The 16,942-nt window shown below is 40.8% G+C and overlaps 2 protein-coding genes across 3 annotated transcripts in view; one reads left to right on the top strand and one right to left on the bottom strand.

Moving 5' to 3' along the window:
• The window catches only part of ptprz1b (protein tyrosine phosphatase receptor type Z1b), a 68,771-nt gene extending 53,493 nt beyond the window's left edge, over positions 1 to 15,278 (bottom strand). Inside the window, exons 1-5 of one of the 2 annotated variants that reach the window (XM_051392161.1) lie at positions 15,145 to 15,278; positions 12,717 to 12,859; positions 8,445 to 8,520; positions 5,719 to 5,852; positions 5,492 to 5,611 (exon numbers count right to left, since the gene is read on the bottom strand). In XM_051392161.1, the coding sequence (XP_051248121.1) occupies positions 5,492 to 5,611; positions 5,719 to 5,852; positions 8,445 to 8,500 (310 nt within the window). In that variant the 5' untranslated portion in view covers positions 8,501 to 8,520; positions 12,717 to 12,859; positions 15,145 to 15,278. Of the gene's footprint in view, positions 1 to 1,924; positions 2,213 to 5,491; positions 5,612 to 5,718; positions 5,853 to 8,444; positions 8,521 to 12,716; positions 12,860 to 15,144 lie in introns of those variants that run through there. The other variant, XM_051392163.1, reaches the window with a different exon arrangement.
• An 87-nt stretch (positions 15,279 to 15,365) lies between these two features.
• LOC127358787 (cytochrome c oxidase assembly factor 6 homolog) lies at positions 15,366 to 16,934 on the top strand. The gene is made up of 3 exons (XM_051392172.1): positions 15,366 to 15,562; positions 15,928 to 16,083; positions 16,256 to 16,934. Exons 2-3 carry the CDS (start codon positions 15,940 to 15,942, stop codon positions 16,352 to 16,354), a joined length of 243 nt encoding a protein of 80 aa, XP_051248132.1. The 5' UTR covers positions 15,366 to 15,562; positions 15,928 to 15,939; the 3' UTR covers positions 16,355 to 16,934.
• The last annotated feature ends 8 nt before the right edge of the window (positions 16,935 to 16,942 follow it).

Here is a 16,942-nt window from a genome sequence, read left to right as displayed (position 1 = left end):
TTAAAAAAAATCTAGTTGTCAGTGCCCTCTGATGGGCAAACTATGTAAGGGTGTCACTGCTTCAAAACTAACTCAAACATACCTTTGGTTTCTTATGCTGCAGTTTCTTGTGACTCATTGGCTGACGTCATTAGATGTGTCATGCCAATTTGATGATGTTGTATGTCTGTATCTTTATCAGGAGTGAAGTGAGATCCGAATGGACAAAGGAATCCGGATATATTTCAAGCTCAGGCTATTAATCAGTGTTGGGTAGTAAGGCCTTGCTAGTAATACTATTACTTCCCCAGTAACTACTAGTGTAACTAATTACTAATACATTTCAGTAATAATAATTTTGTTGTCACTGCCTACTGATTTGAAATCCAATAATCCAATCCCATTCCCACATTCATTTTGTAACTGTGTATGTCATGAAGCAGGAAGTAAGCTTGGAAGATGGAATTGCTTTCATTCAGCTGCTAGAAATATTCCAATTACTTTGATCTTAAACAAAACTTGATTTTGGGTCTGAATTTTGGGGAGAAAAGGCACGCAGAAAAGTAATGTAACTAGTAGTGTAACTTGTTACTTTTGGCAGGGAGTATAAGCAATAATATTACTTTTGAAAAGAGTAACAAGTAAGGAGTAATAAATGACATTGTTTGAGTAATAAGCTCAACACTGTTATTAATACACTGGAGCTCTGTCCTCACAGAAAACAAACTGCTCTTTGAGGAGTGCTAAAATTAAAGCACCACTTTTCTTCTCAAACTTGTCTCAACTGCCGCTGCTCTGACTCTTAACTAAATGTTGTGTTAAAACATTTCACTGACCTGATTGGGAGCTAAATTCTGAACACTCAAAAACTGTAAATAACTGCTCCACTGCCAGTTCACAAAAAACATGAAGTGATGATTCATCTTGTTACAGACTGTGTTGTCTTCTTTTATACTCTTTGGAAATCAGTACACAGACAGTAGGCTATCTTACTTCCACACCTGTTACTGAAATGGGCACCAAACCTACTCTCAGATTTCTTCAGCAAACAGGATCTGGGCTTTGACTGCAGCTCAGTCTCGGAACTCAAATGATTATGCTTTTAACAAACCATTGCAGTTCATGGATTTACTCTCTAAACTTGCAGCCATAGCATTATCATGGGGAACCAGAGCCAACATGGACTGTAGAAATCAATCAGGTGATTCTTGAAAAGTTTTAGACACAATGGCCTTCCCTTACAAGGAGAGCTATGGTGAGTTTAAGAGGATATTCAGCATTCAAACTGGAAATATATACCCTAAATCCGAATTTTTTTATATATATATATATATATATATATATATGTATATGAATAACAAAGAATACAATTCACGACTCAGTTACCTTTAAAACATATTAAAATATTATATGCATTTTAAATCCAAGTTTCTAAAAGAAACGCGCAGCGTGTCCCTGAAAGCAACACTTGGACTGAACGCCTCTATCAGAGAACTTCATCAGTGGGGGCACTTTGAGCACCTTGTTCAAATCCAGGATCCACAGAAAGCACACGGCGTCGTCACACTGCACAATTTCATTCATACTTCAACATGTGTTTGGAAAAACGGTTCAAACTGTTCAAATCATGCCGAGAAAAACCCTGAATGTGCTGCAGAGAAATCACTTGAAACTAAATTTGAGTGGACGGGAATATTAAGCTGCGGGGACAAATGTCCTCGTCGGAAATGCAGCTTCAAACAAATGCAATCTACATGAAAGATTCATCTTTCTCTGCCGCCGATTGCACATGTTGAAACACACGCTGAAGTGTGCAGGATGTTAAATAACCGAGGGAATCGAACAGACGCACCGCTCAATCTTTGACAGCTCCAAACGTCCACAGCATCACATGTCGGACACCACAGTCAATTAAATCAGGCTCCCCCCCCCCTCCAGTTCTTACCTATCTGGCTGAAAAGGAGCAGTTGGGAGATGAAAACATCGGTCCTGGGAACTGCCGTCTCCATGGTCTCGGCGAGCAAATGAACCGTAGAGAGGCAGAGAGTGGCTTTATGAGGGGCGGACGGCGGCTCGGGTGCGTAAAGATGCGCTACCAGCTCATCTTCCCTCCGCGGCTGCCTCTGTGTGGGGCGGCGGGACCAAATGCTCGGCTCGGCGTGGTTCGGCTGGGTTTGGTTTGAGGACTGTTGGCTCGCTGGCTGGTTGGCTGACAACGGACGCGCACTCACGTATATCGCAATGAGAGACGGGCTGTGTGTGCGCGCCGCCCACTGCCCTTAATGGAAATCACTGTAACACTCCTGTAATATCCTTATGATATTACTACGGGGACACTGTGTGTGTGTGTGTGTGTGTGTGTGTGTGTGTGTCTGCAGCATGCAGCTGAGATTTAGAAGCTTTTATCTGCTCGGGCAGCAGTATGGAATATCCTATAATATTCCTATAATATCCATCTGTGGAAGGAAACCAGTTTACAGTCAACTTGTCAGACTGTATGGTGGATATAAAGCAATGTTGTAGAAAAAATGCACATATCATAAAGACAAAGTGTATCCATGCTTTGCCGTTTGTGACCATCTCCTACACTGTCACTGTAATGATAATATAATATTTCTACAGGCTACCATACAGTATTATAGTGTTTGGTTTGTTATACTGCTTTCTGACCTTTTATTCCATGTATCACTGGTTGGTGCTCTCTGTGATCATGCACCATATATGGGCTAGTTTTGCTGAATTTGCACGGTATATCTGATCTGATCATTCAGCCCAGTCTCACACCGAAGCTGTAATAGAATACCTGTAAGTGTCACATTTTGCTTTGCCCTGATGTGAAAAGTACACCCATGTATGATGAGCAACAAAGTTCACCTAGGGAGGGGTCAAACCAACCCAGGATTCTCACCCAGGAGGCCGCTGTTCATATCCAGTGTGAAACCACAAGTCACTGTATTTTAAGTTACATACTTAAGTTAAGTTAACAAACCTTACTATCCTGTCCTAATCCTGACCAAGTAGTTCAAACAAACAGAGGAGGACTTTTCACAAAGTAACAAACCGTACAATCTTTTCTAACACCTAATGTTGGTGGTTAAACCTAACCAAACTACGACCTCAGCAAGCTTTATTTCACCGGCCTGTGCATTACACAGTTTGGCGCGATCCAGAATGCCGTCCGATCATTATATCAGATAAGAAATAAGTAAGATAATAACATCAAAATCAATCAAATAACATATGGAGTCTGTACAGGTAAACAGTTCCATCATGGGAAATAAACAAAAAACAGGGGAATCAGGGAGACACCTGACAAGTTTTTTAGATTTTGTTTAAAGTTGTGAAAAGAAACAAGAATGTGGATCCAACCAGCAGGACGATCCCCATAGCGGACTCAGTGTGTGTGTGTATTTGCAGTGGTGGGAAGATTTGGAAAGAGTTGGACTATAAGATTCCCATGAAGTACACAATGGCATAGTAATAGTGTGTGTGTGGTTTTGTGTGTGTGTGTGTGTGTGTGTGCGTGTGTGTGCGCGTGTGTGTGTCTCTTGTGAAAAAGAATTAGTGTAGCTCCACAAGCAACAGGCTTCAATGGTGCAATAACACACAGTTGTGGGAGCTTATAAATGTTTGTGAGAGTGAGTGAGTGTGAGACAGGCTTCTGTCACACAATAACATGCTGCTCTCATTACTCTGTGCGCATTAATTAGCATAAATTAAGAGAGATAATCCTCTTTAATTCAAGCGGGAGCCTTGTCTCACTTGTTGGACCAACATTTTTTCGGATGCTTGTTACAATATCCCCTCTGCCTCTACGCTTCCGGTATATAAGCCTCTGTGTGTGTGTGTGTGTGTGTGTGTGTGTGTGTTTAGGAGAAAGAGAGTGTGGCTAGTGGAATAACAACACGTTGATTGTAGCATCAGTCTATAATTACAGACAAAAAATAGAGAATAGAGAAAAAAAATGTAATGCTACTGAAAAAATGCCCCTTATTGAGTCTTACATAACAAACACAAGAACACTTTCCACACAGACACACACACACAGCCTTTTTGAGCTGAAGCCGAATGGTACAATGTCAGTCAAAAGAGAAGGAAAACTAAAGCAACATCATCTCAACAAAACACACGTGTTCACACACACAGAGTTGCCGTCTGCTCTGACAGGTGTAAAGACACAAGCTGTGTGCTGAATGATCACAGCGCACTGTCGCCTCCTGCATAATACCCGCAGCTTTTTCAGACCCTGTCCTCGTTGCTGTGGAAAGCTGATTCGGTTTTCAGTGCACACAGACAGCTATGGATTATGGATTACGTGTTTGCGCTCTCTTTCCTCATCTCATCTGACTTTCCTCTGACTCTGTGCATTGGCGCCGTAAGTGGAGCAAGGTCAACAGCTCAACAGGAGTTCATGTAGGTCATCCACTGTCAAGTGTTTGGCCCTGCTCTGTCTATCACACAAAGCATCTTGAGGCCACTGATCAGATTTTCATGAAGCTATGGGAAAAGATGCACACCATGGCTTACATTGTTTGCTCTAAGGGTGGCGTGACAGTTTATTAATCCTCTCTATAATATATAAACTAAACCAGGTGTTTTTGATTTGAGTTTGACAAAGCTAAGTTTCATGATGAGCTCAAAATTGCAGTTGTAGGTTCAAAGAGACTGTTACAATGTTTTCAATCTTAATTGTACAGGGCAAAAAACAGAAGTTATACGAGCATAACAAAAAACAATATGGATCCCAAGATATAGTCCAATTCTTAGGAAACATCCAAGTAAAGTAAAGCGTGTGCTATTAAATAAAATGTCTTTCTCTAAAAAGTTCAGTTAAAGAAGTCATCAGCTGAAATAACAAAAAGTGATAAAAATGTGCCATTTACTCTCTTAATCGCTACTTCCACCTTACGTTTTCATTATGCGCATGTGTGTGGTGTGTGTGCCTGAACCCTTGTTGCCATGACAGTGGATGCCGTTTCCGAGTTGACAGTGATATTGACTTCCAGCGGTGCCAACTGGAGGTCAGCATCCTGGACACCACCGGGCTGACAAACACAGGTCGATGTGTGTGTGTGTGTGTGTGTGTGTGTGTGTGTGTGTGAGTGAGTGAGAGAGAGATAGATGCCATCGGTGGTCGATGCCTGCTATGGAGCCACATAGCTCTGTGTGTGTGGCTTGTTAGTCCTGCAGATGTATAGTGTTTGGGTTATTAGTGTAGTTAATTAATGCCTTTGTGCATTTGTGTGTGCACATGAGTAAGTGCTGGAATCACTGGTCTGTGGTAGCATGTAGGGAGGGGGAGTCAAAGCTGGCTAATACTAAAAACATTTAACATCTGGATTACACCTGCATTTCTTCAAAAGGGAAATTATCTGGAGGCTATGAGACGTCTCCTTCATCGCATAAGCATAGATTCAAATGTGTGATTTATTTTAGTCCTTTATTTTAACAAACATCTGGCAAATTCAAATCTTATTCCACTACAAGATGAAGAGCCAGGATCTGGTGTTACCTTTGGTGTACGCCACACAGTCGATGTCTGCAGGCTTCAGCCCTGCTTGCTCCAGCGCCTCCTTCAGGACAGTCAGTATGACAGCACGGTGGTGCCTGGCGGTGTCGCTCGGCATGAAGCCTGATGGGTAAAATAACGTGGTCAGCTTCAAATGCATAGTGTTAGACTGTGATACATTGCCATTGAGGTGAAGGTGACAATAGTGCTTTAGCACAAATGTGACTTGCCTTGACCAGGAGGGGTGATGTAGGTCCTTCTAGGGTTGGAAAGCACTTCACCATCCCTGATGATTCCAATGCCGATCTTATTGGCACTGCCCTCAAATCCTATTACTACAGTCATAGCAGCTAGAAAAATATCTCTAGGAAAGAGAAAAGCAACATGCAGTAAGGACTAAGCACTCAGTAACCAGGCTTCATTCAGCCTGCCTCAGCTCTGCCCACATCTTTGCCCATTTTAGGGTTAGCTGGGAGTTTACATTGTAAACTGCTGTTTACAATGTGAAAAGTTAGGTACTTTATCTAATGAAGAGCCCACTGACCTATTAATCTGAGCAGGAAAATAGATAAACAGACACAAATAAATAGATAGTTGCCTTCCATCAGCCATTTCTACATGGCTATAAAAGATATCAATCTAGTTATTCACAGTCTGCTGAAAAATAAATAATGTACAAAGTCTTAAAGTTTCCTGACAGGCAGGGATGTGATGAGGATTTTAACTGAATGAAGGAAGATGCCATTTCATTTAAAATTAGTGGGAGTAACATGTCTCCACATTACTATTACATTAAGTAACAATTCAGTTAGTACTTTAGATTCTCTTCTTAAAAAAGGTAAAAAATGAAAGATGGTCTAATCATTTATTCAAATATTCTCTCATATACTCTAGTATTATACAGAAGGGGTCATGGCCAGAAACCCCACACTGGCCCAAACAAAGAGATGCTATAAAAGGAAATTGGAGGCTGTGGATCCAGCTGGCATCAGAAGGTAAGTGCTATATCACTTCACTGATGATTGATGATTTACTGTTGGTGTTAGGATTCTGGAGATTTCACATGAATGACTTCATCTTCATGCAGAAAGCCAGTCAGCCCAAGTCCAGACAGAAAGATGAGAAAAGTGGCTGCACCTGAGGACAAAAATAAGGCTAACCCCAGTGTGAGGAGCTTTAATACAGCAGGCTTTGCCACTGAGGATTCCACCTGAGGCCCAAGAGAAGATGGATACCTCAATGATGAGTCCCAATGCTGCAAAATGCTCCAAGGTCACTGACAGAGAGTCAACCAGTCAAGCAGACTCTGATAAAAGGCTCTGAGGTCCAAAAAACCCCGTCCTACAAAAGGAAACCGGAGGCTGTTGATCCAACTGGTATCAAAGGGTAAGTGCTATATCACTTCACTGTATTGATGATTTACTGTGCTGGTGTAAAGATTCTGTAGATTATAAAAATTTTTCATCTTTGTTCAAAAGATCAGACATCGTCTCTCTAGACAGGAGGAGGAGGTGGACAGTGGACATCAGTGGAGAGCAGACAAGCAGAGACAAATCTATGTTGACATCTTACAAAAGGAAAGTTAGCAAAGCAAAGTTACATCCACATGAATGGCAGGTTTCCCAGCAGAACATCGCCTAAAGCATCACACTGCCGGCTTGCCTTCTTCCCATAGTGCATCCTGGTGCCACGTGTTCCCCAGGTAAGCGACGCACACGCACCCGCCATCCACAGGGTGTAAAAGAAAACGTGATCCTGATGCTCACGCACCCATTTTAGGCACTTTCTGTGCAAACTGTGATGCACTGTGTGTTCTGACATCTTTCTATCAGAACCAGCATTAACGTTTTCAGTAATGAGCCACCCATGACCCTGTCATTCTTTTGTTCAAGACCTTTCCTTCCTTGGACCACTTTTGATAGGTACTGACCTCTGCAGAGGGAACACCCCACAAGAGCTGCAGTTTTAGAGATGGTCTGACCCAGTCGTCTAGCCATCACAATTTGGCAAAAAGTCTCTCAAACCCTCACGCTGCCCATTTTTCCTGCTTCTAACACATCATCTTGAGGACAAAATGTTCACTTGCTGCCTAATATATCCCACCCACTGACAGGAGCCATGATAACAAAGTAATCAGTGTTATCCACTTCACCTGTCAGTGGTCATAATGTTAACGTTTCTAATGTGTCCATTTCTATTTCATTTGAAGATACCTCTGATATTTAAAGATATGCAGAAAATGAACCACACTACAATCAAACCTACACATATAGAATACAGGAGCTCTTATTGGCCAGGGCCTGTTTGGAGGCTAAAGGATGGAGGGAGATTTGTTTAGGCAAGTTTATGCAGATTATTTTTCCCAGTCAGAATCCTCATAAGCCAGTTTGGTGAATTATGTACATCGAGTTTATCCTAAATGGGCACTTATATTTAGTAATGTTTTGGTATTTTATTGTAGTGTGGTCAGCTAGAGCAAAATTAAAGAAGAGTCCTTGATTGTAGACAATCACGTTAAGCATATTGTGAAGAATTGGTGTGGCAGGTACTCCTTATTGATTTATTGACATCTATATTGTTATGTATATTTTCTTCAGTGTGCATGAAGTGGAAGTAAGCGGGTAGGTTAATTCTTGTAAATTGGAAAAACCTAAATATCCATAAACAGTATTTACAGAGTGAAGCTGCCTTCTGCAGCTTGTGCAGGTCTAGTGCACACTTATCTGGACTCAACTTGGAAGACAACGTTCCTGACAGGTGGGGTTTGTAGTAAATAATATTAAAAAGGTAAAAGCAAAGCTTTGGTCTTGTGAACATTTACTATGATTATCTCTTAAATTAAATAAGTAGTAACACTAAAACAGCACTTACAGCATCATGGGACACCCACACTATAGAAAGGAGGATGCAGTGGGTGTTGTCATTTTAACATCAGTGAAAGTGAGTGTGTGTTTACCGTTCCTCTGTGGTAAATAGTTTGGCTCCTCTCTCCTTACATATCACCCCCATCATCTCCTGCAGACGCAGGTTACCTGCAGAGGAAACCAGAGGTCACAGTCTCTACAGGATGGACTCTATTAAGGACAGTTCAAGGACCGTTCAAAGCTTCTGATGAGGCTTTAATGGCTGGAATTGGGACTGCTTTGTTTAGTTATGATAGGATGAACCTTTCCTGAGCATCAAGTTCATTTCCAAACAAGCAGAATAACATCAATTCATTGTGGCTCTGATGAAGTTACAATAAGCAGAAGAGAAGTAAAATAAGAGCCAAGAGCAATTCAGGTTAATAGAAGCTTTAATTTCAATCAACATAAAATATAAACATGAAATATAAATGTAGATACGTTTTATGGGATGCCAGGTATTCCATAAATGATCTTTTTCCCCCTTTTGGAGAGTAATATAAACTCTTAGACATTTTCTAGACAGGACAAATCTTTTGTGTTGTTGCTATTCTCCTAACATGACAGCTTCTCTACACAGTTTGGTGATTATCATATCCAGCAATGACAACATTTGTGTTCTGGTAGGAAGTCATTTCTCCCACAGGTAACCTGTTCCTTTAAATTAAAAAACAGCCTTTAGACTCACACTGTGACTATCTCTGACTCCTCTATTGTACATCTGTCCCTGTTTGACTGATGAACTTGTAAAATAGCATCTCTAGAAAGAAAAACCCGCCCTTTCACACTTCAGGACATTTTCTGTTGAACTTTCAGGTTACTGCCACATTGTGATTCAGGTGCAGGATGAGTCAAGGATCTAAAAGCACTTTTATTTTGGCGTCTGTGTTCTAATTAATTAACAGGCAGGTTGACCTATGAGTCAGTGTTGAAAGAAATTTTTTTTTTTAGGGAGAATCTGCTCTAATTAGTAATCAATAAACTCTTATTCTTGTAGATCCATTATGCTTTAAAAGGTCATATCTCTCTTAAAGGCAAGACGAAACAAAAGAAATCAAGAGCCAGAACTCAGGCGTTTTGTGGAGAGTAATGCAGTGGTTGTCATTCATCATGAGCATCAAGCAGCATCAGAAAACAGTAAGAGCTACCTGCCTGTATTTGTGTGTGTTTCTGGAACTGAAAGTGAGCAAGAGTGTGTGTATTTAAGTGTGTGTTTTGGCCTTTTTTACAGACTATGTGTGTCTGACTGTGATCTGACATTTACCTTCCTGGCATACTAAAGGTTCCATCACAGATCTTAAAGTCATATGACTCATCTCGCACGCGCGCACGCGCAGGCGCACACACACGCACACACGCACACGCGCACGCACACGCACACACGCGCACGCACACACACACACACACACACACACACACACACACACACAGAATTAGGATTACTACCTATTAGGACATTTTAGTCCACATATGGACCAAAATGTTTCCCAATTATTGGATTTACATAAATTATTTTATCAGTTTAAAGCATTATGCCAGTGCATTTTCAGATTTTTACTTTTCTTTCTATTTCTCAGCTGTCTCTAGGGGAAAAGATATTTATATATTTAAATAAAAGATGAACGTGTTAGCAGCACGTGGTGATAAATGGAGGGACTGAGCAGAAATCTAGATGTGTAGATCATGTTGTGCATACTTATTTAGTTTCTCATTATCATCTCAACAACCTTATTTCAATAAAATCAAAAGTGTTTACATAACAGTTTCTATGAGTTACCAAATAAATAAGATAGAGAGAGACATAAAGAGAGTGGAGAGAGACAGAGAGAGAGACAGACAGATGTAGGTGGATTGACCAGTGTTTTAATTAAGATACTTCATGGACAATTCTTGTGGTTTAGCATGTTTTAGCTTAGTGGCAACGTCAGTGGCTGATAAATGTAGCCAAAAAGGAACTGCCAGAAACTGTAGTTCCTCTAACAGCTACTTGATGCTGGCTCCAAAAGTGAGTCATATAAATATTCCCAAATTTATAGGAGAAATAAAAACATGGTTCAAAAACTTTTGCTCTCTATAGCTAATTTACCCCATCCATGACAACTGTACTGTGTGTAATTTTTATATAACTACTAGGAGTGGGCGATATGGGCAAAAAATAATATCTCGTTATTTTTTGGGATTTTGGCGATAACGATAATCAGTCGATATCCTTTAAAATGTGATTGGAATTGTCTGAGTTAGGGCTTGTGTCCACCAAACGCGTTTTTAGTGCTGAGAGCGCTCAAAATCTCATTTTCCGAGCGCCCAGCGGTGTTAAAAGTTGAACAGATTTCACTTGAAGCGCTCTGAGCGCTGCGCTATATGAACCACAGGTGTGGTTTGCCTTAAGCCAAAGAAAGTTGAACCTAATCAAATAAACCAAAACTCTTCATCATATACACTGCATAAACTTAGTGCAAATTTGTTTTGTTTGTGCATTCACAATACTTACTAGTGGAGAGGTGCATGATGGTCAGAAAGCAGCTGTACCAACTAACCAATAGAGGTGAGAGAAACTATGAGGTGTTGACCTCCTAATACAAGAAAGAGATCAAAAGGTAATCAACCAGACCGGCATGGCTTAACTTTAACTGGTTTGGTCTAGAGTCCACAATAAATATACCTTGACATCTCAGCCTCTTCTGGGGATTCAGGTTGTGCCTGACAACCTATTGCAGCTACTGTATTCGTCTTTATACCCACTTATACCATCTTATTTCAAGTACTGTCATCCTTCTTTTGACATCCTGGCTGAGCTGACACTGACTGACAGGTGACAGCAGGTTAATGACCACTGCAGACCCTCTTTTGTCCACGAAGTAAGTGACAGTGAGTTGCCAGGTCGTTTTTGTGGTCTGTGAATTTAGAGGAACAATCCATTCTACGAAGAGGCCCACTAATACATTAATGTCGTTTTTATTACTTCTGAGACACAGCAGGTATGCAGTTAAGCTCTGGCTCTAGGCTGTGGTAGCTAGTTCTCTATCAAGGGACAGTACTCATCCTGGAGATACTCATTTAAAAATGTGTCTTTCCAGTAGCGACATTAATCATTATGATGATGATGTGAATGGATAATACATCACATTGCTGCAGTCTAATTGCCCTCTTCATGTTTCTAGTCCTCTCCACAGATAAGCTGATGCCACCTCACATGGCTGCTGTAGACAGTGTTGCAGAGGGAGGAAGAGAGAAGGCTTCACTGCTTTTAATAGCCTCAAAATGGCACTGTGGATCAGCTACCTCACTAGTTTCCTAAAAGATTTCCAGAAAATAAGTCGTTTTGTAACAGAAGGGGAAAAAAGGTTCAACAGCTCTCAGACTATAATGAAAGCCTCTCTCACACAGCAGCTAAAACCAGCAACCTGTGAGAGCAATGTGATGGGGAGAGCCTGCAATACCCAACAGGGTGAGCCACTAACACTGCCAGGGTTCAAGTTTAAAATCCCACTGATACCACCTATGTGTAATATGTACAAACTTATATAAAAATGACTACCAAAAAACCCTGAGGTCCTACACAGAAACTCAATATTAACTGATGAGAACAAATCTTCCCTCTATGTTCTCCTTTCAACTCAATTTATACAATTCCCTTTTAAACATTTTATACCTTCTGAACAGGTCATAAGCAAATCCTTCTGTGCTAATACTTCTGAAAATGTCCATGTCTAGTAGAGGAGAGATGTACCTCAGCTGGAGGCACTGGCTCTGCAAAGAACAGCCATTTCAGTGGCCAAAGGTCACTGTGAATCATGTCCAATTATTAACATAACATCCTGAGTATGATATAAAGACTGAAGACTCAAGAGAACTTTAATGTCAACCCATCCATATAAAAGTACACAGTAGGGATGAAAAGTGCAAATTAAAGGAAAAACTGCGCCGTGTGAATATTGTAAAATTTCTAAACATTGACCCTTGAATTTGTCGAGAGTAGTTGACATAAAGTGATCCTGTGCATTTTAAATATTTAAAATAGTTTCTGTGAGGATAAAAGTGTTTATTTTTTAAAGTAGCTTCTACTTTCTGCATGCTTATTTTGCAGGAATTGTGAGCATTGGACACATTTATAAAAAAAAAAAAAAGAAAAATTCTTGGGAACCAAAATAAAAACACTCATTGAGAGTGGAGGAAACAAACTTCAAGTGAGGTCAGTAAATGGTGTGTGATATGAATAGTGAATGAAGTTCTGTCTCCCAAGCAGCTAGAGAGACACACTCAAGTCTCACACACACACACACACACACACACACACACGCACGCACAGGGCGACAAACACTTACTTTCCTAAGAAGAGGGTGAGCACCTCAACCCTGCATCAGAGCACTTGTTTTTTCATACCCTTCAGTCCACACAAGCACACGAACTGAGATGGATTGCTGCTGGGCGCCATGGCAACCAGTGGGGCTATTCTCCGTCACTGTGGCTGAGGGAAAAAGAGAGAGAGAGAGTTAATCAACAACACACATTTTCATTCCGCCTTAACTCAGTGCCAAGCTATGCGCGCGCACACACACACACACACACACACACACACACACACACACACACACACACACACACACACACACACACACACACACACACACACACACACACACACACACACACACACACACACACACTTTATTGTACATTCATGTAGCTCAGTGACAGACACTTGTTGTGCTGTGCAGGAAAAGAAGCTTTCAGGGAGGAAACAAACATTCAGTTTGTCCTGCTTGATGTTAATGGAACATGAATGCACACACAAACATACACAAATTAAACGTTTAGCCTCTAGTTAATGCTACAGCAAACACCAGGGGGAAGGCAAATCAGAACAAATAAGATTTTAGAGAACAAAAACTAAAATGTATACCACGTCTACTACAGTTCAATGGTAACTTTATATGTTAATTGTTGATCTCATTTTGAGAAAAGGACATCCACTTATTGATGAAGGCATGAAAATCCAGCATATATGTGTTGTTGAAGGTCAGAGTCATTCAACAAAATGATTGTGATAGGCCTTTTAATTGGTCAGCCCATTAATTGGGCATATTATTTGGCATTTTGAGATAATCTGCATCGGCTGATGTCTGTGCTCACAAGGCCGATAAATAAAACATGTCTTCAGACACATTTGCAGGCAGCCTTGTCAGTGTGGCTGTTGTGGAACAATGTGAGTGCGCTTGTGAATTTTCGGAATGTGAAAAAGTTTCAAGTGATGTACTATATAACTTTTCATAAACACAAACATATGCCTGAATTTCCCATAGAATAGAAAACAATAGAACATTGATTTGACTTGGTTTTGATATCAGCATTATATATCAGTAGCCCAGCTCTCTAAAGATCAGCGTCGGCCACTGAAAATCCCATATCAGTCGAACACTAGTTCTGAGGACAGGGATCTCTCGTTTTTCAAATACTACCAAATGACAACACTTTTGCTCACTTTAAATTACTAGAAAACTAAACTAAACCTGCATTGTACTATTTATTGTAATTGTCAAATCATCTAGTCTTTTTCCTCTTTCGGAATAATTTTATCTGTGAAATGTTGAGGAAAGCGATCTCTTTAAACCCTTATCCTCGTGTGTTCTTTTAATGAAGCAACAGGAGAAGATTTAGTTTACTCAATAATCAGCTTTATTCTTAACACCAGTAGAGTATGCAAAGTTTACAGAGCTCTGGGTCCAAACTATAGCATCCCTGACAAGCCACCAAGTGTGTGTCAGTTCACAAAGTCCGACTCTCTAACTCTCCCTGACCCAGTGTGTTATAGTAAATCAGTGAGAAACGTCACAATAAGGCGTCGTCTTCTTCCCATCAGCTGTAGGCGCCTTCCCTCCTTGTGGTATCTGACTCCAACGCCTCCGGGTGTAATCTGAAACTTTACATACAAATAGACAATATGCCTGTTCTTTGCTACAGATTGATTAACACTATCTAACCTTATCATGTAACTGACAACTTATTCATTTCCAAATATGGAGTTGTTTTGCATGATTATGTGGCGCTCCCTATATCTCAAGATCCTGTTGTACGGCTGCAGGGAGAAACTGTGATTAGTGTGGCCCTAATCGTTGCTGTGAGTTTGCTGTTTATCCATCCGGTTTCTCAGTACAGAGTTCATGCAATATATCAGCCTTCTATTTATTACACGGTGCTCAATCATCCTTATTTGCTAATGCAACTTTAATCAACTTAATCAAGCATATATGTTTTAATCATTGGTCACATGACGGATATAAAACATAACATACCTTCAGAAAGAATTGTGAAAAATGTCCTCAGAATGTCAACTTCTGAGAGATTTTCATTTTTATACATTATTCTATTAAGGAAACAGAGAAAAGAACCAAAAAAGACTGGGAGCAGCACATATTTGGCATTTCTGCTCAATTAAACAACTTAATTGATCAAAATGATTGCAGATTTTTTCTGTCATTAAACTAATTGATTGATTGATTGATTGTTTAAGCGCTACTCCAAGCTATGCAACTAATAAATAAAAAATAAAAAATTAAAAAAACTCATTACAACATTTCAGAGCTGGTTTGGCACATACTGTCTATGAGTTATTAAACCAGGAGCCTTTATTATTCTTTACATAACTAGCTCTGAAGAAGCCATTTTAACCACGATGACACATGTTGAAATGAGATCGATGAGACACATGGGAGGGATGCTACATTAGCTTACGTCAGCTGACCAATAACTCACCTGTTGCTTCTTTCCGGTCGTGTATCATGGCAACCGGAGGAACACTGACACCGCCACATAAGTTACATAAGACGCCATATTGTGTTTGAAAAGGGTCTTCTGGAGGGATTGTGGTTCAGTCAGCTGTACTTATTTGGCTGTTTACAGTCGCAGTGAATGTTTTCTAACTTGTCACTTGATTTTTTGAACCACCTGCGCCATCACCTGGCGCGGTAGGGCCAACGCGCCTTGACGTCATCACGACGCGACGAGGAAGCGCCGCTGTGCGCGCCCTTCACTTCGCTCACGCGTTACAAAAAGTCTTGTCCTTTCTTCACGGCTGTACTCTGATATTTCTGCTGTTTATGGAGTGACAGAAGCAAACAGCAGAGGTGGATAGGACGAAGAAATCCTTTCGGAGGTCTTAGCGTTTTATCCGGTGAGTGAGGGGAGTTTGTAACTGCGGCTCACCGTCCTCGGATTGGACGAGAGAGAGGGGTTTGAACTGTTGGTCGTCTGGTCAAAGTGAACACGGTGCACTGCTCTTATTTAGGTTAAATTAAGATATTAGGTCATTTGAGGCTGTAAAGTGACATCATAAGCATACAGTCACATTACAAGTGGTGTGCACCTGAGGGACAGTATATGAGGACACACAGTGAACACACAGCATTATTATTACTGTAAGGAAGGACTACAGGAAGATACTTCTCAGCTTGTTTTAAGGTAGCCAATTATTCATAATGCTGTATTTCAGCTGTTTCATTCATTCCTGTTACTGTTCTTTTTTTACGTCCCTCCCAGGGTCAAACAGTGATGGCGGCTCCAAACTCTGCAGAGAGGAAGGCCTGCTGGGACGCCAGAGACCGGCTGTGGAAATGTCTGGATGACAATGATGACAAAGCTGCATCCTGCCAGAAGTTCCAGAGCGAGTTTGAGACAACTTGCCCTGCTCAGTGGGTAAACTATACTTTCTTTTTACCTTTGTGATGAGTGAGGTCTGTATTTACCATATATCGTGATGTAAGCATTCTGGAGAAGTAAAACTCAAACAGGCGAATAATCACCACTGACACAAGCACACGTCAGTCAGCTGAAAGCTTAAATCCTCTTTTCCATTTTTCCCTTGCAGGTGAAATATTTTGCCAAGAGGAGAGACTTCCTGAAATACAAAGAGAAGATGCAGGCAGAAAGCTTCAAACCTGCTGAAGACCCCCGGCAGCCGTCTTAACCACGAGACGGCAGACTATCAACATCTGCGACTAACTGACTTTTAGCCTTATTCAGACCAGGGCCAGATGTGCAGGACTTGGAGAAGAGTTTCCCAACTTTATTATGAACCTGAACTTCCCCTTTATTGTTATTTATTTGTACAGAGATGAAAGCTGCATCAAGAACATGCATATATGCAGCAAGAGCGCTCTGAGCTTCCCCCCTCAGAAACACTATGTCAGATCATGTTCACCCACCCAGCTGGTCTGAGATGTTTGATAGCAAAGGAATGAATCCAGTTTTCTCAGTCAGTTGGATTACTCGTGAATAGAGTACTTTGTGATCAGTGCGGCCCTTACACATATCACACACACTGGGTCTGTATCAACACTCATCCTAACACTGTCCAAGATGATTTTTTTGTGATGTGTTTCACCTCCTCTCTATTTCTGTTAGTGTGATTTTACAGATAAAAACTAATCTTTACTGATTGCTGATAGTGAACTTTTAATTTCAGGACAGAGACTCATTAGGAAAAATCTCAAACGTGTGACAGGCTTGTGGTGGTGTATGTAGATAAATAAAATAAATCAATACAATCAGTGGT

Source organism: Dicentrarchus labrax, unplaced genomic scaffold (genome assembly GCF_905237075.1).
Source record: "Dicentrarchus labrax unplaced genomic scaffold, dlabrax2021, whole genome shotgun sequence".
Lineage (NCBI taxonomy): Eukaryota > Metazoa > Chordata > Actinopteri > Moronidae > Dicentrarchus > Dicentrarchus labrax.
This window is presented reverse-complemented; position numbering and strand designations above follow the sequence as displayed.